This window comes from Delphinus delphis, chromosome 13 (assembly GCF_949987515.2).
Source record: "Delphinus delphis chromosome 13, mDelDel1.2, whole genome shotgun sequence".
Lineage (NCBI taxonomy): Eukaryota > Metazoa > Chordata > Mammalia > Artiodactyla > Delphinidae > Delphinus > Delphinus delphis.
The window spans coordinates 28,853,224-28,879,058 of NC_082695.1; the positions used below are offsets into that span (position 1 = coordinate 28,853,224).

General features: G+C 42.6%; 1 protein-coding gene across 3 annotated transcripts in view; it reads left to right on the forward strand.

The window, feature by feature from the left end:
• The window catches only part of PIEZO2 (piezo type mechanosensitive ion channel component 2), a 334,394-nt gene that overhangs the window by 150,823 nt on the left and 157,736 nt on the right, over positions 1 to 25,835 (forward strand). For all 3 annotated transcript variants that reach the window (XM_060028655.1, XM_060028656.1, XM_060028657.1), the window contains exon 4: positions 9,843 to 9,885. In XM_060028655.1, the coding sequence (XP_059884638.1) occupies positions 9,843 to 9,885 (43 nt within the window). The remainder of the gene's footprint in view (positions 1 to 9,842; positions 9,886 to 25,835) is intronic.

The following is a 25,835-nucleotide window of genomic DNA, read 5'->3' on the forward strand; positions in this document are numbered from 1 at the left end:
AAAACCAAATCGGTTTTCTTCCTCCTTCTCTCAAAAGAATGTAACTACATTTTTCTTGGAGAAAAGATGGTTGTTTGTTAAGACAGCTTGTTGGCCAACCTTGAGTTTCATCGTTGCTGCCCTCCCTTTGTGTATGTGTGTGTGTGTGTGTGTGTGTGTGTGTGTGTGTGTGTGTGTGTGCGCGCGCGCGCGCGTCCTCTGCGTGAGGACGCTGTTTTTTCAGCTTCTGCAGAAATGACAGGGTCCCCGACGTGCGATTCACGTTCTCGTGTGTATTTTTAAGGGACAACCTCATAAACCGCAATCTGAATGCTTTTATAAGCGTGTGAAGCTCTTTCTGAAGGACTTAGTTTAAATGAAATTAGTTATGGGTTTAACCTTAATATGCATCTATGCCCTTCCCCTAAGATAATTTTAGGAGGGTTTTGGCAAATATACACTAAACGGAAAAACATATAATGCAACATGGATTAACTGAAACAAAGCACAAGATATAATGATGCTCCAAATTAAAAAGAGAAAAGATGCTAAAGTTTATTCCTGGACCTTGTAGTGTGTGCATGTGTCTGAGTGTGTGAGTGTGAGTGTGTAGGGACGAGGGATGGAGAGGGGAAATCGGCTGTGGTATCCTGCACAGTTGATGCTCTCAGCTCCTAGGTGCAGCCTTGTTCATGTAAAGCACTGGTTGAGAAGCTGGTTGGGGGCCTAATATCAGTAGCGGCTACCAGTACATACCACCTAGTTTGTGCCGGACATTGTGCAGATGCTCTGAATACACGTCCTCATTGTATTTGTGTGAAGACGGCTTCAATCCTCATTTCAGAGATGCCTCAACTAAGCTGCAGACCTGGAGCTGGCCATCGTGACATCACACATCATGACATCATAGCTGGGCATGACAAGTCGTGGGGTTGTCATGGGTCAGGGCCAAAGTTAATTTTGCTGCAAAAGCTGAGTTCTTGCCATCTGTCCTGCTGAAATTTGGGGTGCTTCATTTTTGGTTTTCAGAGAAAACTGACACCCTGAAATAGAGGAAAATTAGCACCAGTGGTGTCATCTAGTCGAAGTATGTGAAATCACAAGCTAGCTTAAGAAAGGATAAAAGTTGTGTATCATCGACTCTGAAATGTAAAATTTTATATTTGAGGCCTAGAAAATAAGAACACGTGCGTTACACATTAGCTTATGAAGAAGTGGTGACATAACACCCTCATCAGGGACAGCCTCTGACTTGGTCTCCTGCTAAAATCAGGCCCCCATCTAAGGGGCCATTTGTGAGCTGTCAGACGCTGTGCCCACCTGTATCCCCAAAGCTGAGCACCGCCCTAGGTGGACTGCAGACTGCCGATTTTAACACTTTCTGGTGATTTCCCAGTTATTCAGTGATTTTCCTATAGGTCTTTACCTCATTAAGTTTCTATATCCAACCATATCATGAAGACCATATAAGAATGAGCAGGATGGCATCTCAGTTAGCTCATTTCTTTTTATAAAAAATTTAATTTTAGTGTCACATACTATTCCACTGTGTATAAACAGTGTATATAAACATTTTCTAATTATTGTGTATTTAGTCCATTTCTAGCACTCAGGATGAGTAGTTGCCAGGGATTTTCAGACCCCAACTATTCCTATAATTTTTCCTATAACTGATGAGGACTATGTGTCCCCAAAAGACAGTGGACCATGGAGGGGTGGTTCCCTTCTTCCCTGCCCATCACTCTCCACACACCCATCCCACCCCACACACGTCCAAACACAAACACAAATATATGCATGCTTAGGCAAACATAAATACACACACAAACTCTTGGACTGGGGGTGGAAAGGTATTGAAGGCAGGAGGGCAGGGGAAGGTGGGGATGATGATGATGGTGATGATGATGATGGTGATGGTGATGATGATGGTGATGATGGTGATGGTGATGGTGATGATAGTGATGGTTATAATGATGATGGTGATGATGATGATGGTGTTAGTGCTAATGGTGGTGATGGTGATGGTGATGATGATGGTGATGGTGATGGTGGTGATGATGGTGGTGATGATGATGATGATATTGACGATGATGGTGATGATGTTGGGAGCAAAAGAAAGAGGCATCCTTGGCAGAGAAGGTGCAGTTGCCCACTTTCTGGTTTGTATGGACTTTGTGTTTCTGAACTGGGGCTAATACACTGGGGAAAGAACAAAACATACTTTTATCTCCTTTAAGGCTGCTTTGGTTTCCATGGGAGACATACGCATAGAACCTTACAAGTTGAGTTTCACTATTCAGTTCAGTTAACTAACCTACGTGTAAAAGTTTCTCTGAGATTCTGGAAAATAGATTTATTCTGCGTGTGTGTGTTTCTCTCTTCCAGTGTGTCCGTAGCTATTATAGTGGGAAGTTGGTGGGAGAAGCATCACTGACTGCCAATCAGATCTAATCTTCAACCAGAGATGTTACAGCCAATAATTATGTTTAGAAATCCATTATTTGATGAGGGGGTTAATTATTTAGGGTTTACATTTCATTTTAGAGTAATTTGAAAGTAAGTTTTCAAAGTCTTTTAGGATGTTGTTGCATCCTCCACTCATAGAGGAGAGTGTTGCATAGTTGTGAACAGGCTTGAAGATTTGTGGAGAGGCTTGTCCTAGTCTCTACAAAGAGTGAATACTGGTCGTGGGTATTTTTCAGACTGACTAGTCAACTCAGATAATAGCACAAAATATGCACTATGCTCATCTAAGACCTCCTAGAGTTCAGATATATGGATATTAAAGGATTCATGAAGATCAAAGAAACAATTTAATATTTGTTCTCACCTATTGGGAAGACAAATATGTAAATTAAAAAACTGAAAAGCTAAAATGATAGAAATCAATTAATAATGTAAACATTCATCAGTTCTATTCAGGGAAATACATGATTAATTTTTGAAATTTAATTATGAAATTTTTAATGAAAAGGGCAAATGTATTTGCTGCAGATATGCCACATTTGAGATTATTAGCCCTAATATATAAAGTGTTCTAACAAATCAATAGGACAAAGACAAACATCTAACAGACAAATGGGCAATGAACATGAACAGACAATTCAGAAAAGAAAATACTAAAATTGCATACAAACCTAAGAACATTTGTTTAATTTCATTCTTAATTATGAAAATATAAGTTCAAATAAAATGTCTTAGAAAAGATAAAAAGATTCATAAAATTGAATTCAATCAAGTATATGTATTTGAATAAAATTTGAGGGTAAAAATTTTTATAGTATTAATCAAATTTTGCATGTGATGTATCACAATACAATAGTTCTACTTTGAGGAATTTATCTTAAAGTAATAACTAAATAAGTGTTCAAAGATATATGTAAAAGGTGTTCAAAATATTGCTATATGTAATAGCAAAAATGTAGATATAATTTGTATAGCACCGGCAATTGATAAGGAGCTTGCATTTTATTAAATTATGTAATACTCTATGTGCATTAAAATGATTAGAGGTCCATATTTATTGGCACAGAAAGAGTTACATTATATATTATGACGTGATTAAAGCCATTTCATCTGGATACTGATGATCAGAGCCGGGGACGATGGACATTACAAAACAAGAGTATTAGGTAGAGGCGAAAATGATGCTTTAAAAAATATACCTGTATAGGTCTTTTAATATAAAAAATATTAATTAAGGGATGGTAAAGATTTTTTTCCTTATCCTTATCTTTTACAGTTACTTTTAACTCACTAATGATAAATATCACCTGGGAATTAGGACTCAGAGAATTTTGCAGATCTCACCATTTCACCCAAAATGCTGAAATTGCTCCTTGTCTGGGAAAACTGCATTGCTTGGATACACATCACCCATTAGAGCAGCCATTCCTGGGGTTTGATGGAGTTCAGGTGCAATTCAACACAAGAGCATCTTAACATTTGCAAAGTAAAATATCACTACTAGTCAATTGAGAAGAATCTCTTTTCCTCTTAGAATTTCACATTCTGTTCAACATTCAATGTGTGGTAAAATCTTGACTCTTTGATTGGGTAGGAAAATCTTTTCCTTTAAACAGTTAAAAATAATGTCAATGAAGCTTCTACCAGAAAGCTCCTAAGTGGTAACATTTTCTGGTATTTGACTGTTTCATCACCAATTTCTGTGCCAGGTCCCATGTTCAGCTGCCTGGAAGCCCCGATGATATATGAAAATGCTGCCACTTTTATAGGAATATGCTGGCAAAAATCTGCCACTCCCATGTATTATTAGTCCTTTCCCGCTAATTATTTTGGAAAAAGCAGAGGTGCAGGTCCAAGTTCAACTGGCTGTCAATGTCTGGGACACACTTGGTGTAAACCTGTTCAATTAGGAGAAAAATCTGTGCCTCATTTGACCACCAGTTTTCCAACTGCATTATGAAACTTGTAGTTGCATTTTTGTATTAGAAATTGAGCAATAAGTTGATTTTAAAATTATTGCTAAAAGTAATCAATGAAGAAACATAACAAAGTGAGTAACCAATTTACAACATCAAGATAGAGATTTTTGCATGTTCACTAACATTTATGAAAAAATGAAATTACAAACTGAATGGGAGCTGTGGAAAACCCCTTGGTGTTATAAAGACCCCAGAGTAATTTGTGTAAAAAAATACAGACGACCAGAGCCGGGCTGAGAGAACTCAGTTGGCTGGTTTCAAGTAACAGTCAAAGCCCTGTGGTTTTAAACCGTGACTACAGAAAAATTAGATGAAATAAAAAATAATCAGCCCTACTCCATCATGTACCAGGTACATATCTACGTGTATTTGTACAGACTGAACTCCTGCTGGGCGTACTGAGTGTTTCACAAAATTACCGTGGTAGAAGCTCGCGGGTTCCAGAGGAGGGGTTTGATGACACAGCACGTCTGCTCTAGGCACTTCGTGCTTCTTAAGTTAATAACCAGACACACAAAACTTTGTGGAGCTAAAAATGAAATATTTTGAATCTATATTATAAACAGATCGGGGCAAGAGACAAATGATAAGAAGGAGGAAAAGGAAGAAGGAAGGAGAGACAAGGACAGGACCCCCATGCAGGACAGGGCAGTGAGGGAGGGAGTTAAAGCGCTGGGTCTGCAGTCCCGAATCCCCCACCCCTCAGCTTATCACCCGAAAGAGGGATAATAATAGTACTGACCTCATGGATTAAATTAGCTGATATGTATAAGTGGGCACCTGGTAAGGGGGTGAGTGTAACCCGGTTTGTTTAATTGAATTATAGTTGATTTACAATGTTGTGTTAGTTTCAGGTGCACAGCAAAGTGATTCGGTTATACATACATATATATATGTATGCATTCTTTTTCAGATTCTTTGCCATTATAGGTTATTACAAGATATTGAATATAGTTCCCTGTGCTATACAGCAGAACATTGCTGATTATCTATTCTATATATAGTAGTGCGTATATGTCAATCCCAATCTCCCAATTTATCCCTTGCCTGCCCCTCTTCCCCCCTGGTAACCATAAGTTTGTTTTCTGTGTCTTTGGATCTATTTGTTGTGTAAATAAATTCATTTGTATCATTTTTTTCAATTCCACATATAAGTGGTACATTGTATTTGTCTTTTCTTTCTGATTTACTTCACTTAGTATGATAATCTCTAGGTCCATCCATGTTGCTGCAAATGGCATTATTTTGTTTTTTTTATGGCCGAGTAATATTACATTGTATATATATACACATATATATTACATCTATATTACATTATATCTACCTGTCTGTCTATCTACCTCACATGTTCTTTATCCATTCACCTGTGGATGGACACTTAGGTTCCTTCCTTGTCTTGGCTTACATGTTTCTATTGCTATGTTAATTTGGGGGAGAATGTCCATTCTCTTAATTTAAAATATGGTTTTAAAAAGCTGGAATTTCTTAAAAATATTTTAATTCCCACCTAAAATTTTGATGCTCAAGGTGTTGTTAAAATCTTATTTTTCTTGTTCATATGTGGTGCTCTTCGAGATACAAATGTCAGACTTGAAACTAGACTTAGCACTGGATGAAACAACACAGATTTTCCTCTCTTGTAACAGGAGTGGCAGGAAGGTGGGGACACCAAGAACTGCTGGGAACAGACCCTGGGATGCCATCAGCAGCCCCCTCTCCTGTTTCCTGGCTTCCCTCTGCTCAGGACCCCTTTTTTCCTCTTACACAGCGTTCTCCCTGTGGCCATCATATTGGGAACATTGTCAGGGCTGGGCTCACATGACCTTGGTTCTCCGACAGGTGAGGAAAAGAGCTTCTTACCTGCCTGGAGAAGGTTCCGCTTTGGCCTGACCTAGCCCATCACATGCACATATGGTCACCTGTGACCAGGAGACAGGTGCTGCGAGGATGTCCAGATCCCCTGTCCCCATGGCCAGGGTGGGAGGTAGGATGCCTTGGGGCCCGCAGAAGCAGCTTATTGGCTGGGGCAAAGTAGTTCCCAAAGAAAGGAGGTCTCCAAAACTGCTTTCTGTTGCGGAGAGACAGGAACTTGGAAGCTGCTGAGGCCAGCAGGAGCATGGGATGGAAGAGGGAGGAGAGGGAGGATGGATGCACAGAGCCTGGTTCACCTTGTAAAGGAGTAGCTGTCAATGGATTCGATTCGTTCCAGGAGTAGATGCCCTACTTCTGGGCACGGCACTTCCCACTTGGAGTGTTGGTGCTGAAGGATGTTAAGGGATATTTTGTTACCTGAGACACACATGGATGAGACACTGGAACTTGCCCTGCAGACTGAGTGACATTTAGCCCAGGGTTTGTTTCCAGCTTTTGGACTCGGTTACCCTCCCTCTGCTCCAGCTGTCAGCTCTGTCATTGAGATGCCAATGCTATCAAGGGAAATTCTTCTTTAATTTAATTATTTTAGATTTAAATTTATTTTATATTGGAGTATAGTTGATTTACAATGTTGTGTTAGTCTCAGGTGTACAGCAAAGTGATTCAGTTATACATATACATATATCCATTCTTTTTCAGATTCTTTTCCCATATAGGTTATTACAGAATACTGAGTAGAGTTCCTGGTGCTCTACAGTAGGACCTTGTTGATTATCTATTGTATATATAGTAGTGTGTATATGTTAATCCCAAACTTCTAATTTATCCCTCCCCTCACCTTCCCCCTTTGGTAACTAATTTTTAAAAGTGAAGAATGCAATGCATTATTTCTAACTACTTCATCTAACATTGGAAAGGAACAACCCCTCTAGTGAATTATATCCATTTCTCTATGCTATACATTTCCCTTCTTTTCATTGTTGCTGTCCTTTGCTTTCACCTGCAGACTGTAACATGTTCTAGACTTCATATTATAAATCTCATTTAAAAAGTGTTGAATCAAGGAAGTCTGCCAGCAACTTTGTTTTCTCTGCTTTTCTCTCTGTGTTGGACTGCTCTGGCACGGGAGAATCATATTACTTTACCATGTAAAACATGGTGAATGGCTGTAAAAGAATTCCCCAGCAACTGAATAATGGGCTGTCAAAAATATCCTTGGTGCCAAAGGATCTGGATATGTCTGTTCCATTTATTGTGTTTCTCCTTTCCCCATGACTAAGTGCTCACAAAAGACACAAAAACCCAAACCTCTAGAGTATGTGGTATTCGAGGACAGAAACCATATTTTAATATATTCAGTCTCATACCTAATGTATTAAGATGTTTAGTAGAGGATCGCCAGCAAACGATGATGAGCACCTATGGCATGTAAGATGCTCAAATTACTAATTAAATTGACTTCTAGTGACAGGAAGGAAGTTGTGTTCCCCCATCTCCACTGTGCTTGGTTGAATGGGTTAATAATATTTATTTTAAGGAGTCCTGGAAGTCTTGACCCCAAAACTTTTACCTTGTTCTGCCCTTTTGGAATAAGTTTATTTTTCTCAGAAATATGAAAATGGAACCTATTTCTTAATGAAAGTTCCGTGTTTTAAGAGCCTGAATGTGCAGTCTAGCAAAATCATTTATTTTTATTTTACCTTGATAATAAATGGAGTCTATTTTAAAAATCAATTTTAGAATGCGCTGAGAAGATCTGGGGAAAAAATGGAAATGTGGAAAAAGTTAAAAGGTGCTTTGTTTCTCAATGAAAGCAAGAGAAGTCAAGAGAAGTAGCATCTAAATGCCTCCCTACCCCAACCCTCCCCACTGGGTCCGAGCACAGACTGTCTGCTTCTCACTTGGCGTGAGGCTCTTAATCTCTCCCACCTCTGACTTTGGGCCAGACTGTTGCCAGCGGTCCCGGAGTTCAGCGTGGTTTCTGATTCAGGTTATATATTCTTGGGCAGTGTCTTAATTGCTAGTATTCAGGGGCAGGATAACTGTCGTTTAAGAATTCCTGAGATGGGGATTCTCCATTGTTTTGCATGTGACTCACAGGACAGACGACATTCATATGGGGCCCACTCCCCTGGTTCAGGGGCCATCGGAAATTCCTGGGCTGCTTAACTAAAATTCCAGGTCTTTTCCTCCTACTTAGCAAAGCCTATTGGAATTCAACTGGGCAAGAGTAACTTCGTCCGAGGAGATAAACCTGATCTGCTTTAAATTTATGTGTGTACGCATGTGTGTGTACTTCTGATCCCCAATTTAGTCCTGCATTATTTATAGCAATTATTTAAAACGCTCCATCATAACCGAGTAGTATGAACCCAAGTCCCTTAGTGAAATCACCACATTCATGCTCCCTTGGGACTAGCTTAGTCCTCAGAGAGGGCCCAGGAAACTACTTGGTATAATCTCCTGTCTTTCCAGAAAGTCTGTCTAATGCCTAGGAGGCACTGATTGTCCGCCCGAGAATAAAGCACTGGAGGCAGAGTTCTCAAGAAAGAAACATAAGTGCCATCCTGGCTTACTGTGACTTGAGGAACAGAAGCAGGGTGGCTTTTAACTGCCTCTAGAGACCCAGTGCTGAATTCACCACTTCCTGTTTGCAAGACTAAACTGTACAGAAAGGTAGTGATTATCTGCTGTGATTATTAACGCAACTAGTACGTAACACAGCTCATGGATTTAGGGCTGGGGGGGTGGGGGGGGCAGGCAGTGGTGTCTACTTGAATAGTTACTGAGATCAAGATATTGTTGCCACTGACTGAGCATCGGGAAAATGTCAAAGTGTGGGTTAGCAGAACCCTTACCTCTCACGAATGCAGGCTTCTTATTGACACGGTCTTTGATAAAAATGAGCACTTTTCTTTACATTAAGTACTCAGAAAATTGTTATGCTTATAATGTAGGGAAGAATTATTTCATGAAAAAATTGTAGAAAATCATTTTTATATCTAGCTATTCTTCTGTGGACTTGGATACACTTTGTCAAATTGTGTCACTGGAAACAGCGTTTTCACACTCAGGAGACTTCCAATTAAAATGTTCAGCTTAAAAAATACATGTAAATCCTGTGCTTCAGCATTGAGGAGGTAAAGCCATGGTGTCTAGTGGACTGGAATGTCAAAGTGCCCTCTAGCTTTCCAAATGCCACGTGAAGTTAAAAGTTGAATTTTGGAGAGTGCAGCTTACAATGTGCTACTATTTCATTATTTTTAACAGGAGAGTGTTACACATTTTTCTGCTTGGGACACATGTAGACTTTTAGAGAATGATTTATTGGTCTGCTCTGTTACTGGGGGCGGGGGTGGTGGTGGTATGCACTCACCTGGGCTGGTCTCTGAAAGGCCATTTGGGGAGGCAGGGGGGGATGCCTTTGAGGAAAGACAGTCATTCTGCTTAGATGTACAAGCAAATCTCTACCAGGCTGTGCAAAATCAGGGCAAAACTGAATCCTTGTTGTGCATTTAATAACATCTCTTCCTTCTGTTACAGGCTCAACCTGGGAAAAGACATTCCGACAGATCGGCTTTGAAAGGTAAGCAGGGCTTGGTGACTCATGGCCTATTTTATTCCAAGCAGTTCATTGACTATAACTTGGTGGTCTTGCCACCATTACTTCAGTGACTGTGCCCTTGAGTAAGTCATCGTTTTTGAGCCTCAATTTCCTTGTAAAGTAGACCTTTGCTTTATGACATTTTTGCCTGCACACAGAGTGAAAATGTAGATTGAATGGAGCAATTTATGTGAAAATGCTTCTTCAACTGTGAAATAGTGTGAAAGGTAAATTGTAGAATTAGAGCATCACAGAAAAGAGAGTAAACTCTTTCTGATGTCATGTGTTATATTTAGTTCTACAGGTTTAGTACAGAGAAATTTATGTTTATATTGATATCTTTGCAATAATTAAAATTGTCCAATCTTATTAGCTCAAAGTGGAAGGCTGAGATCGTGTCACTCTTCGCTAAAAGCATTTCTACACCAGAAGAGAAAAAGCATACTCATTATAACATCAGAAAATGTGGAGGTAGGGTCAATATAGGCCTAATGGCAGCATAAAGGGCATTTAGCATCTCATAGTGAACTTGCAATGTCGATACAGCTATTGAAAGAGAGAAAAGTGATTTTTTTTTTTTACTCTAAAGGTAGCTTTTGACTAGTTCTTTTCATCGTATTGAAAATGTGTTTTTATGTCTATTGATCAAGCTGACAGAGCGCTTAGAGCATATAAAAGGGATAATAAAATACCTTAGAATGCATCATTTCTCCAGTAGCGAGTGACTACAGCTAGCTCATCACCAGGCTGACTGTGATAGCATTTCTGGTACCATTTTTAATTGACTCAAAGGTTTATTTATTTCTCTCCGTACACTTACATCCTGTCAGCACTGTCACTGTTGATCTCCCAGTGAGTTCCCACAGGTAGTCCTTGAGGTTATTGGAGGAGGTTGGCTTGGGATGGGCAGATCTCATGGATCAACTTAAAAGCTGGAATATCATGTGCGGCCTCACCGTGTGTGAAACCTTTCCCCAAAGCATCTTTCTCTTGATTCTTCTTTTGTGTTCCGAAAAATGTCAACGATAACCAAAGAGGAGAGAAGAGCAAATTGAACATCAGTTATCTGTTGTTGCCCAGCTTCAAGGACACTTTGCCATACTTGCTTTGTCCATGTTTAGGGGGGAGGGGGCTAAAATATTGTAAAGAAAATCTCAGGTATCATGTCAGTTCATCCCTTAAGTCAGTATACGTCTCTGAAAAAATGGATGTTTTCTTTCAGAATCATGATGCCGCAGTGGTACCAAATACAAATACCAGTAAGTCCTTAGCACCATTTAATACCCAGTCAATGTTTACATTTCCTGATCATCTCAAAAATGTCATCTTACAGATATTGGTTTGAATCAGCATGCTTCTAGAGCCCACACATTCCATTTTAATTTTTTAGTTTTAAAAAGTTAAAAAAATTTTTTTGACTGAGTTATAATTAACATACAATATATTAGTTTCAGGTGTACAACATAATGATTTGATATTTTTATACATCACGAAATGGTCACCACCATAAGGCCAGTTACCGTGGTCACCACACATTCTGTTCTGTTGTCACATCTCAAGCCTCTGTGTTGGGATCGCGTCCCCCGATTCCCTCCCATCTTCGTTGGGTTTCTCTTCACTTTCCTGGCTTCCGAGGAAACCAGCTCAGCTGTCTTGGAGAACCGCTGTCTTGTCTGGATGTGTCTGTTTGTGGCATTGTTTACCTTGTCATTCTACCCTCTGTTTCATGTAAACTCAAATCACTCCCTTTCTGCCATTGGGGGCAACTTCGTGTTGACTTCTTGTCCTTTGATGCAGGCCACCTGGTCCTTTATCGTTTCCGTCCTTCTAGCATAGCTGGAGTTATCAAGCCCACCCAGTATCCTGGACCTGGAGTCAGCCATTTATCCCAAGGGTGGACACGGAGGCGGCTCCCAGCCTTTGGCTCTTACCAGAATACCTTGAAATGAATAACCTTGTGCACACTTGTATTTTTGCCAGATATCCGAGGGATAGGTTGCCAAGTACAATCAAAGAATAAGTTTTTATGGAATTTTGCTAAACATTGCCAAATTTCTCTCCTTAAAATTTCGGCAGTTTGCACCCCCCGCCAGCAGTGGATGAGAGCAGTTGTTTCCCCAGAGCCTCGCCAACAGAACATGCTGTCAAACTTGAGATTTTTTTGCCCATCTGTTAGGTGAGAAATGGTATCTCAGTGTCCTTTTTTTATTTGCGGTACGCGGGCCTCTCACTGTTGTGGCCTCTCCCGTTGCGGAGCACAGGCTCCGGACGCACAGGCCCAGCAGCCATGGCCCAAGGGCCCAGCCGCTCCGCGGCATGTGGGATCCTCCCAGACCGGGGCACGAACCCACGTCCCCTGCATCGGCAGGTGGACCCTCAACCACTGCGCCACCAGGGAAGCCCTCAGTGTCCTTTTAATCTGCATTTATCCTGAGTCATTTTTCTGTAGAGCAAAGTGCAGGCTGAGATTCTTTGCTGTCTCCTGAGTGAAGCACTCAGGGCAAGAGCTTCTTCCAAGATGATTAAGGATTCATCGATCTGCAGAATTTGGCAATTGGAACATACTCTTCCTAGTTTGCATGATCTTAATCTTTTGCTTACTTGAATAACGATTTAATGAAAACAACTGCCGTGCGCCAATCATTTCCAGTCCATACAACAATCCCACAGACGAGGGATTGGCAAACTTTTACTCTGCAGGGTGGATAGGCCACATTTCAGGTTCTTCTGTTGTAGCAGAAGGCAGCCACAGACAATGAGCATGGCTGTGTTCCGATAAAACTTTATTTACAAAAACAGGAAGCTGGCTGGATTGGCTACTAGCCGTCCTCTGTGACCCACACTGTAGACTCTGGGCCTCATCTGACAGGGAAGGAAACCGGAAGAAGATCAAGTAGCTACCCAGAGAGTCATAGCCATGTGGGCGTATTGACCTGCATTTAAGCGAAGGTCTGCCTGGCTTTCTACACCCAACCACACTGAATGCTTGAATTATAGCCTTCTTTGGCTTTGTGTTGTTTTATTTTTCTTATCCCTGTAGCTCTGGGGACGTAATCTTTAGTCTCAAGTCTTATCGGCTGTTCTCACTTAATGAACATTTTGAAGAAAGCCAGACAGTATAATTTCCATATTATAATGGCTCTCTAAAATGGGTATGCTTCCAAATAAATGTACAAATAAAAATATTATTAAGGATATGCTGTAGTTTTGAACTGCAGTCCTAGTTTAGAGATCATCCCTGGTTTTAGATGTTATCTTAAAATGTCATCCTGTGTTTTCCCACGTTGTCCAGTGTTGCCTCATTAAAGGGCAGGGGAACCATCTCTGCATTGCATCGAGTGTCTTAAAATACAGAGCAGATATTGATCTATGGGGTTGTTGTGCATTTACAGTTGCAAAGACCATGTCAAGCCGTGCCGTTAAATATGGCCTTGCTTGATTTCTTCTCAAGTTTATCCTCGTCTTTCTCTTAAAGGGAATTCCACTTATATCCTAAATGAAGCTATCTGCTTCTTTAGAGCCATTGTAAGAGATATTGATCCTTTCAGCACCATGTCCTTTGAAGTTTGCCCATCAGTCTGTTGGCTAGCTGAATATTTTAAAGTGGTCACATGTAAAAACAGAGTGACTGAGTCAGCTAAACCTCAAAGCTTTCTCCAAGAAGAAGAAAGCAAAGGTGTCCTCTGCTGTACATTTTGTAATCCAAGGGAAGATCTAGGGATTGAGCCTGCCTGTAACACGATGAGACAGTGTGCAGCCCTTTCCTTCCCAGAAACCATGCCATTATTATATACACTGTCTCAGAATAAATACACATTGTCACAGTTTATATGGCTGAATTCATGATAATGTGTTATGTTCACCTTGCAAACAGTTGCTCTCTGTGGGCGATATCAGGAGTTTAGTTTTCGATTTCATCAGAGGAGTGCTCGTGACATAGGAAGGATATAGGCTCCTGTAATTTTGGTTAGGGTTAGGGTTAGGGTTAGGGCTCGGGTTAGGGTATAAGATATAGGTTCCTACAACTTTGGTGCCACTCCCAAGACCCCTTTCCACTCCTGGTTGTAGATATTGCTATCTGCATAACAAAAGGAGACTCAGTTGTTTTGTTTTTGTTCTCATTATGGAGAAAAATATCTGTGCCTAACATTTTTTATTTCATTCAGAAAGCTCACCTTTCCCTGCAGATTTTCTAAACTTTTGATTATAAATATTTCCAAAGCATAAGTCACTCACTCATCGAGGTAATGGTGATGCAGGTAGGCCTGGCCCTGTCCCTGCACTGATACTCTGCAAGTTCTAAGCAAGTGTATCAGCCAGGGAGTGTCCCAGGTTCCCCGTGGCTTCTTACAACAAATGCTTCTTTCTCGTTTGTGCAAAATCTGATGAGGAGGCAGATAACTTCGTGGGGAGGTTGCCTGTGCAAGGTGTGTCACTGTTTGGCTTCAGTCTGTGACACCTCTGTCTTGACATGATGTTTCTGAGTTTGCTTAAGCATGGAAGCAGAATTTGGGGAATTGCGCACTGGATTTTAAGTGTTTCGCCTGGAAGTTGCATCTGTCACCACAAGTCACAGTTCATGGCCCAAAGCAAGTCACTGTGCTGATTTAGGGGCCAGGAGCATATATCCCTCTGCTGTGTGTGCAGGAGGGGACAGGAAGTGGAGCCACCAGAAAGCGCTAGTGTCCTCACAGGAAGCTGTGAGCGAGGTCTGCACGGGGTCTTCTCTTTCTTAAGCTACACTTTTCACTGGAGAAAAAATATTTCAGCGAGTTAGTGGGCTTGTGCACAGTAACCCGCCAACAGAAATAAGGTTTCTGCTCTCAGGGAAATCTTATCGATGCCTCTTTCAAAGTAACCATCTTCTACTGCTTTCTCACCCCTATTTACTTAAAAAGCAAGGTAGTTATTCTTAATAAATCTCTATAATCAGCACAGCACCTCAGATTACATTAGTATTCACCCTATTGTACATGATTTTATTTGATGCTCTGCTTGGATTGTGGAATGAAATATCTTGCCCCTTCAAAGACTATTTTAAAATACAGATCTCAAAAATAAATTAAATAAATAAAATAAAATAAAATCTCCCTGAAGGCAGCCTGCTCTTATGAAACACAGTTATCCCTAGGATTTTTTCCCTGGTATAGAGATGGTTCAAGAGGCGTGGCTGTGTCTTGGTGGTGCTAGGAGGGCAGCCTCCCACTGCCTGTCTGTTGTTGGCTCCCCTACCCCACTGTCTATTCATGGGGAGCTCCCCGCCTCCATCAAGTTTTAGACATCATTCATCATTGCTTTTGTGAAACCTTGCCTGATGGCTTCCTCTCACCTCTTCTTGTAACACTTTTCACGTGCCTCCTTGATGGTACTGGGTAAATTATGACTGCAGCTGTTCCCCTGTGTTTCTCCCACTCTGGGGCAGGAAGGATGGGTCTGTCTTGATATGCCTGACACATACTGACTGATCAGACGTTTGGTGAAGAGTTGACAGAGTCCTTGATAGGGAAGCACGTGGGCAGAAGGCAGGAAACCAGGGCCCCAGCATCTTCTTATCAGTACATCGCAGCTTGTAGGAGGACAGGGCAGCCTGCAGGTCGAGCTGGCTCAGGCCTCAGAGCAGAGGGGCTTTGAGAGTGTGTCCCTGTGAACAGTTACTTAATTCCCTGACCTTCCGAGACTCTCTCCTCTGACTGCTGAGTCTCCTGCCCTGAGTTGGACACCATGATGGGATCCCAGTACTAGGGTCAAGGGCTCCATGCAATCAGGGCCGTATCCGTCTTGTTCACTGAGGCATCTTGCACCTGACCCACCCAGGTGAGCAAAGTGAAAGATCGGATAAAGGGAGACACACTTGAGGACCTGATTCTGTGGCAGCAGAAGCAGGGAGGCTTAGCAGGTGTCTCTGCACCTGTTTCGTTGGTTTTCCCCCTTTTGTGTCTGTGGTCCCTTCAGGACACAGCAGCTACCGGTACTCTACCTCCACCTCCTCCCGGACCTTCCCCACAGGCTCAGCCACCGCCCTCAGGCTCCCTCCCTGTCTCCTGTCACCTCCTGTAACGAAGCCACCAGGTGTATTCATGATCTTGTGTGTCTTATATGTCTTATTCTAGACCCTTGCTTCTGAGGGCAGGATGTGTGTCTTACTATTTTATAACCTCTAGTGCCAGCCCAGGGATTGTCAAATAATAGGCATTTAATAAATGTTTGATAAACAAATGGCCTTTTAAATAAATATTAGTGTGTCATTTCTCTGTTGGCCTCACCCCTACTTTCAGGGATTCTGCCCTTCTTGATGCATTTTAATTTCTATTGGCCTTTTCTTTTGGAGCATGAATTAATTACTTGAGAAATTTAAGGCCAATTTTTAAATTCGTTTTTATCCTCCAGCTTTATGTATAATTCATTCACTGTGTAATTGAAATTAATGCTGTTTCTTTAGGTAATATTATGTGAAATATTGAGGAATAATGGAAAGGTAGGCTCCAAGGATGGTTTTATGATATGCTTCTCTATTTGAAAACTCACATCCATGAAATGAGATTAAGTGAAATCAAATGAGGTTAAGTGAAATCAATTGTGATAGAAACAAAGATATTAATTTCTATAGTTTCTGCTATATTTTTCTGAATTTTTTTTTTTTTTTTCGGTATGCGGGCCTCTCACTATTGTGTCCTCTCCTGTTGCGGAGCACAGGCTCCGGACGCTCAGGTTCAACGGCCATGGCTCATGGACCTAGCCGCTCCGCGGCATGTGGGATCTTCCCGGACCGGGGCACGAACCTGTGTCCCCTGCATCGGCAGGCAGACTCTCAACCACTGAGCCACCAGGGAAGCCCTATTTTTCTGAAATTTTTAAGTTCCTAAGTCTGTATGATAAAGTGGATAATATGAATACCTATTAATTTAAAGCAAGACAAGCATTTCTATATATTACTTCTCTGAGAAGCACATAGAAAGGAAAAAACATTAAATTCAAATCATACCATTACTGTAATCTTGTGGTCTACCGAGTTAAACCAGGGAGGTCCTAGTTGGGTTGTAGTTGTGTGTTGTCATACTTGTAGCTTTTAAAATAGCAGTACTTTTGCACACAATGCATGTCTTGTGATTAAAAGATTTACCCTGTTGTTGTGCTAGCTTCCCACAAGATGAACTTCTAAATTATTTAATTTTTTCAGACTGTATATAAATATTTCTAGAAACTTTAGCAGCTATTTGGAAATTGTTACAAAATTTTTGTCAAAATAATCTATATTCAGAAAATGACGGGAAGTAAAGGATACTTCTGTGCTTTGGTGTTTAAAATTAAGCCCAACTTATTTATTTATTCATTTACTTGAACATTTTCAAACCTCTGCTTTGTGCCCACGCCTGGGCTAGATGCACACGTGATGGGAAGGCACTTAGATTTGTTCAAATCTCTCATACGCTGGCCTCGCTCTCTGTTAAGTGCTCGTCTGGTTTATGGAATTCTCACAGCATTTCGAGAGTTGGATTCTGCTGGCTTATTCTGGCTAACAGCCTTGTATCTCAGTGACTTAGGAGGCCAGAGGTTTATTTCTTGCTCATATTAAACATCAGCTGCAAAAGCTGGATCGACTGTGGATCTTCTCCAAGCGCCTTCTTCTTTCTGGGATCCAGGCTGAACCAGGGCCTTCATTAGGTGGATGCCTTGCTTGCGACCGGGCAGAAACTGCTACAACCACCATGGCTTTTAGAGCCTGTGCCCAGGTGGGACACAGGCCACTTCCGCTACTTTCAAGTGCCTGAGAAGGTCACGTGGCCAACTCCAAGGTCATGGCCAGAGAAGCAGGTTCTTCCTACAGGGGTGCCCTGCAGTCACACGGGAATGGCCAGGATGTACAGTCTTGTTACAGGAAAGGAGAGGGTCTAGTTGGAAGAAGTCATATAATATATGTGTGTACCATCCCCATTTTACAAATGAGTGAAGTAAAACCAGAGTGGTTAAGTATTTTATTCAAGATCACACAGCTAGTGAGTGTCAGAGGCTTGATGAGAACTTAGGTTTATGTGACTCTGCTTCCCATTCATCTACAACCCGCCATGCCAGCACTGATGATGCTTTGGGTCCACACATGTTTGCTGCGCCTGCATTATTATAACTATGCTGGGGGCTGGGGGCAGGGGAATGGGGAGACATGGTCTTGGTCTGATAGAAAATACCAACATGTAAACGTTAAAGATGATATGGTGAGTTCATGCTTCCATTTAGTGCAATCATTTGAGGGTGTTTTTTGAGCACCTACTATGTACCAGATACCATATAATGATAGATGCACAGAAGTGGAGGAGAGCAAGGGTGGGTCATTGTGTATGTGGGGGGTAGGACTGAGATGAAGCCTGGCTACCTAGTTGGGGGAGGGGGGAGCTGTTTGTGGAAGCTTGACCTCAGGGGCTGCCAGGCAGGGTTTTGGAGGATGGCTTCGTTGGAGTACGTCTGTCAGAGGTGGAGCATGAGGCACAAATGAGCGTGGAAATTAAACTGAGGACAGTGAAAACGCATCGGGAAGCACTTTGCGGACAAGACCAGAAGTGTAGCTCTTACCTGGTAGTGCTGGGGAGCCTTTGAAGGATGTAACGCCTGGGGAAGATGTTGGGTGTGCTTCTAGTAATGTCCTGTGGGCAGCGACACAGACCAGAGGATGAGCCAGAAGGCCCTGTAGAAAGCAATGGCAGGAGTTCAGAGGGCGATTACGAGTGTCTGAATGAGACAGTGACATTGAATATGAGAGAGGGTGTGAACCAAGTGTGTTTCAGGAAATACAGTCTGAAATCACAGCTTGGTGAATACTTGGACTTGGTGCGTGGGAGAAGATGGATTATGAAACGGGTCTCGTCCAGGTGGCTGAGCCCACCCCGCAGCTGCTCTCTCCCCAGCTAGTGCCTGCAGCTCTCTGCTTCTCACCCGGTGGCTTCCTCCTGCCCCTTAGAAATTCGCTCCAGCACAGGCAGTGCTGGAGGGGCCTGAGGGGAAAGGCCCAGAAGCGTTAGTGAGCAGTCATGGTCAAGGGCTGCCGCCTCCCTGCTCAGTCTTGGGGACAACCCAAGGGCATTGCATAGGCTTCTGTCCCTTATGGCAGCGACCTGTAGACAGGACACCTGTCTGGGTGTCTCTCTCCTCCATCCCTCACTGGTCACAACCTCTTGTACTTACCAGAAGGGCTTCCCAAATAAACCTCCACCCTGGGTTTGCCTTCTGAAGAAGCCAGTACTAAACCATCTTAACTGATACTAAACTAAAAAGCTTGGATTCCGATTTTCTCTTTGGCATTGATTTATTCTATGAAAGCCCAAAATAGCACTATTATTATTCATAATATTATTACTTTAATCAACAATTATGATTCTTTAGAAATCCTTGGCTGACAATTTTTTTGGGGGGGAGAAGGGTTAGTGTCATGTCTCAGATCCTTAGAAAGTCTGATGAAAGTAATAGACTAGCTTTCCAGAAAAATGCACATACGCACATAAAGAAAAAAAACTTTACATGCAGGTTCAGGGGATTCAAAAGTACAACACAGTCCCTGAACCCCACTTTAAAAGCCTTGTTTAGATGAAGACATCGTTGTGTTTCTTTCTCAAATTGTAAAATCGGCAAATAAATGTTCATTCCCATCCCTCAATTACCCAGAAGCAGGTGGGCAGCAAGAGTTAAACTTAGGTCCCAGAATCACACATTCGTGTCTGGGTCATGGAGCTTCTGAGACCCAGAGATACCCTCTCCCTCCTTTTGCACATGGTTATGCGAGACACAGAGAAGTTAAGCAGAAGAACTGGAAATGGGAATTTTAAACTGGAATTTGTCAACATCCAGGTCTGAATGTACACAGTGAGATGGGAATTTATTACTACTGAATTTGTTTTGCCACCATTTGGTGAGAATTATTATATCAATAATGACAGGAAGAATATTCAAAAAAGCTCAGTAGACAGTGTTGTGTAGGCATCATCTCTGTTAAACTTTCCAACGTTCTGAAGTGGTTATCAGCTCCGTACCAACGAGTGGAACTGGAAACCAAGGCTTGGTACCCTGCCACCCATGGATCATCTTCACATCCGCAGCCTAGTATAGTGGGATGTGACTATTCGGGATCAAAATTTGCAGGGATGTGGTGACTAGGTGTCCCCTTAGGCACCAATAGAGAAAGCTGCTGTGTTATGAGTAAGACCAACTGCATGGTTTTATCTTTAGTCCAAATAAAGTTCTGGCTGCCAGCACACACCTGTAGGATGACCAGGATTCTGACTTAGATTCTATTTAAACCTGTTGTCAGGAGATGGCCATATTTCATTATAGGACAGTAGATGGAGGTCTCATTCATTCTTGCTAAAAATGTATTAAATACTGTCTTAGTCCTTTCAAGCTACAATAACAGCACACCACATACGGGGGGGCTAAACAACAAACGTTTATTCCTCATAGTTCTGGAGACTGGGAGTCCAAGATCAAGGCTCTGGCAGATTCAGTGTCTGGTGAGGGATTGCTTCCTGGTTCACAGACACCATCTGGTCACTGTGTCCTCATCTGGCAGAAAGAATGCAGGAGAGCTCTGTGGGGTCCCTTTTATAAGGGCACTAATCCCATTCATGGGGGCTCCACCCTCATGACCTAATCACCTCCCAAAGGCCCTCATCTTTTAATACTGTCACAGCATTAGGATCTGGGGTATTAGGATTAGGGGGGTTAGGATTTCAGCAGCTGAATTTTGAGAGGACACAAACATTCAGTCCATAACAAGTGTCGAAAGAATCGAAAGAAAAGTTAGATCTTACATCTGAGGCTTTTACATCCATGTGATATCATATAATCGGTTTCATTAAACTTTACTCATGCAGTTGATCAAATTTGCTGTTTTCTTTGATCTGCCAATATATCTTGGGTATACTCGAAACTCAGAGTAAAAGCTATAGATTAATATATGCATACATGTGTGTATGGTCTATGTGTATGTGTGTGTATGAGAGTATGTGTATTATGTGTGTGTATAATAAAAGTAGGTGATTTCCATTTCTTAGTCTGTTGAGAGTTTTACCTAGGACTTTGACTTCCAACTTGGAAAGGAAACTCTTTTTATTTAAGCACAATGACATCATTTAATAAGTATTTGGTGAACAGATCTATTTTTCTTCTAGAAAAAAAAGATGTAATCCTTCATCCTTTTTCCTTCAAAATATTTCTGGAAGAAAAGATTTTCTGACTTGTAATCTCCATCTTCACTAAGTCAGGTCCCTAGGACTTAATATAAACAGTCTTTGACTGAATGAGTGGTAAAGATCAGGTCCTACAGAGAATTTATGAACTGAAACCCGGAATTCCCAGGTGGTAACCTTGGCACCTTGTTCTATACAAAATGCAAGGTACCAGCCGGAACGTTTTAGATTTCATTAATGACACGAGCAAATGAACTGTGTAATAGATCACTGAAAGCTTTCAAGTCTTGGTGCAGACAGCACGATGAATAATAGGAAATTCACGCTGTTTGATAGGGAGATAAAATTTGGATGTTGAGTCTACGGAATGGAATGTTTTGGAGAATCGTGCTAACAGATACTCTCAACCCTTGGTTCAGATTTCTCATTTGCTCTGCATCGCGAGAGTCTGAAATTAGCGCTTAATGTAGCTTTAGCTGCTATAAAATGTCTTTCCCGCAGCCCAGCCAGTCAAACACCTTAGCTAGGGACTGAGACATCCTCGCTTGGATAAAGCAACAGTTTGTATGAGGCATATTTCATAGGAACTGTTTGGGTTTCCCATCAGAATCCTGTCATCCACAATGAACAAAGTGGAAACAGTTCCTCCTGGCTCTTCTTTTTTTTTTTTTTTGCGGTACGCGGGCCTCTCACTGTTGTGGCCTCTCCCGTTGCGGAGCACAGGCTCCGGACGCGCAGGCTCAGCAGCCATGGCTCACGGGCCCAGCCACTCCGCGGCATGTGGGATCTTCCCGGACCGGGGCACGAACCCGTGTCCCCTGCATCGGCAGGCGGACTCTCAACCACTGCGCCACCAGGGAAGCCCCCTCCTGGCTCTTCTTATGCCCTGATCTATTTCTACAAGCTCACAGCCACACAAACCTCTCTAAACATATACAAAATACTGGAAGTAGCTAACAGTGAACATTCGGAGGGTTAAGTGACTTCTTTACACAGGACTAAATGACAGTTAAGTCTTCCTGATTGTAGAGCCTGTGCCTCTTCTTGTTGCTAACCTCTGTGGACGTTGTGAAGGTCTGATTACAAACCAGGGGCAATCCTGTTGCCTCAGTTTATCCCATCCCTCAGTGCTGGGGGAGCTTGGGAAGCTGTGGTCAGGCAGGACCCCCCCACACACACCAGACTCTCCTATACCCACTGACTTACCCAGACAGAGACTCCTTCTTACCTCTGAGAGGTTCTGATGTCTGTTCCCTCCTTCCACACCCTCCCTGTGGTCACTACTGAGGTTTAGGTCCATCTCACTCTTCCTGGGGATTGTGAGATGGCCTGGTGGCCTGTCATCCACAGAGCAAATGGAAATGCTGGTCAATGAACAAGACAGCAGCCCGGGGACCATAAACACCAGATAAGAAAAGGCGGAGCAGCCTAGGGGACCCTCACGCGGCTATCGCTGACCCGCCTGCCGCAAAGAGAGGGAAGGTTGTTTCACTTGGTCCTCTCGGGAAATGGGTGTGTTTGAAATCTCTGCTCTCGGCTCTGACCGGCGAAATATATTGACTTAGGAATCCAGGCAGATCACTGGCTTCCATCCTGGAGTGAGTGTTGTTTCGGTGAATGTGCTGGTGTCTTGTGTTGGGATGCTGATGGACATACACTGTGTTCTGGGGGGTGCAGGACCCTGTCCTTAGAAATCTGAGCGGAGCGCTGGCTTTGCCCCAAGTGCGGGTGGACGCCAGCACGTTCCAGAAAACAGGTGTGTAAGTTCTGAAGGAAAATGATGCTGAGATAGGGATGCTGTTCCGTTTGACTCTTCTCTGTCTCTGGATTCCTGGGCTGAGTGGCTAAGTGGTTAGCGTTTGTCCCCTCACTTCCCCCTGTACCCCAGGAAGGCTGTGTATCCTTATCCACAAATTGCCTGAGTGACTTTTAGGGAAAAGAATAAAACCAAAACAGACAAAAGCAAAGCTTCCTCCATTTTTTGCCGGGCACGGGCTCAGAGGGAGTGCTGTCCCTGCCGTGGGGACCTCCTAGGTCAGGCCCCATGGTCCCCAGCCCCACTCAGGCCTGGATGCTGCACATTGTTTGACCAACAGCACCACCCCGGCCTGATTCCGTGGCGGCTCCAGAAGGGGTGGAACTGACCCACAAGGTCATGGGCTCTCTCTGCCAGACAAGCCGGGGGAGCCCCAGGCTGCTGGACACATGTTCTCTCTGGACAAACAACAGTCGGCGGAGCCCTGGGCTGGGGAGGAGGAATCAGGTAGAAGCTTGGGCCAGACTCCTTCCTCTTTTAGGGAATTTCCTGTTTATAAGGAGGGGCTGGGATTGTGGAATCCACAGACACAGGACATTAAAACGCCCGTGTACCAGGAGGAAGCTCCAGGGCCCTGGACGTAGTAGGCATTTCATTGAAAGGCTTGTTCGTTCAACTGCCTGGGAGGATGACACCGTCATTCCAGCCTAAACATTAGCCCTTATGGAACATTCAGTCCCACCAAATTTATCAACTATAAAAAATGATGATTTCTTATACAAGTCAATAAAGGGGTATTTATTACATGAAGACCTGGTACCTAGCATTGAGGGAGACATGAAGAGGGTGGAAAGGAAGTGTAAGAAACAGCCCCATCCTGAATTGCTGACCCACTCTCAGCAGACAACCGAAAGCTCAGGGTCAACAGGGACAGCTTTGTGTCCATCATTATCAGGGAACCAGACTATAGGGACCCAGTGTGGGCGGTTGGCTTTGTGGTGGTGAATCAAAGGAGGTCAGTATTTGCACAGGGAGTGGGGAGAGTTTGTGAGGGGTCGTGACAGGGACACGGAAGATGGTGAGCACGAACTTTGTGACCATCCTTGAGAAATCCAGCCCGTCCAGAGCAGGAGACTCGCCGCCCGAGAACAGGGCAGAAACACGCACTGCCCAGATTTGCAGGCATACAAACCTCAGTGGCCACGACTCACTCTAGGAGTGTTTATTTTGTTTGTTTATTTATAAAAATGACGAATCTATCTTTAGAGGAAAAGTCTCCCAATAACCTAGCTCTAAACCCATAAATCAGTGATTTTGTAATAGGTCTTGAACTGCTCAAACATAATTTCCTAGAATTTCAAGCAAAGGGATTTGCAAAAGAAACCGTTTCCTCTCCATCCCACATTGTTAATTTTATCCCTGCTGTAAATTTTTCTCCTAGGGAAATCCCCTGGGGGAGGCAGCTTCATGGAAATACTGTAGTGAGATGTTCAAGGACCTTTGGGACCACCTTCCTTTTCGGATGTTGATATGTCCCAGGACAATCTCTGCCATTCAGTACATTTTCAACAGTTAACATATCTATAGATGCAGCCGGTTTAAAACATGACATTCGTATCAAGTGCTGGTTAGGTTTGCTTGCCGCTGTTTCTCCTGTTTACATTGTCTCAGATTTGGGGTTTCTCCTCTATTGCCCTTGACACTTCATACTGCTGTTACTCCAGTGCCTCCCCCCATCGCATTTACTAAGGTGTAATTTACAGCCAGTGAAATTCTCCCCTTTTTAGGTGTGTCGTTCTATGAGTTTGACACACATATGCAGTCATGTGATCACCACCATTTCAAGATTTATAATATTTTCATCATCCTAGAAAGCCTCCTTCTGCCCCTTTGTCCTCAGTCCCCCACCTTTGGGCTCATGGACTCACAGTCTGTGGCCTTTTGTGTCTGGCTTTTTTCACTTAACATAATGCTTTTTAGGTTCATCCACTGAGTTGAAAGTATCCTTACTTTCACTGTTAATCGTATTACATTGTATGGATCACCACAATTATCCAGGGTCCAGTTGGTAGATGTTTGGGTTGTTTTCAGCTATTGGTGATTCTGAATAAAGCTGATGTAAACCTTTGCCTACAGGTCTCTGTGTGGACATATATTTTGATACGTCTATTGATTATGTCCTCTGCTTTTAGTCTGCCTTCAGTCAGTGAATCCTAAATTACTTGAAATGCTTTCTGAAAAAACTTTGAAAACGAAATCACATTTTAACTGCACGGGAAACTATTTAGAGAGATGCTTTGGCAATTCTATTTGCAGTGCGGGCCAACACGCCATAATTCATGCCTTACAAATTTATATTTTCATTTCTTGGATTTACGGAACATAGGGTGCATCTTTTGACAGGTAAAAATTCAGAGATTTTTTTCACTCCTTTGATTAATATTTTATTCCTGGAACAATTTTGATTTGTTTTACAGCTTAATATTTCTAGTTTGTTATGACGTGCTTGAGTAAAGAACCTTATCCCTCATCTGCAATCTCAAAACCGAAAATGCTCTGAAAACTTGATGTTTTAGCCTAATTTCTTGTTGGCAAAACCTGACCTGAACTGACCTGGGAGCCAAGGGGAGACCATTGCATTGAGCGTGAAGGGTCACAGGTGTGTGTGCTTGGGGCGGGACGGGGCGGGAGGGGGGCACTGCCCTCGTCCCTGCTGCCACCATTACATCATCTTGTAAGAGGCGCCTTCCTGACATCTGGAAAAGTATGAATTTTGCAACACATTTGGCTCCGAGAGATTTGAGGAAAGGATTTATGTTATCTTCATCTGTCCTCAACACAACTGCTACCTGTTTGATAGAACAGAGCTGTGCTGGAGAGTGATTTTGAAGCTTTTTTTTTTTTTTTTTACTGTGACTACACCAGTACACTTTTATGTCATGATCCAATACAACACAGATCCCTACAGTTTCAAAAAACAATAGCTGCTCTTACTGCATGCAGTG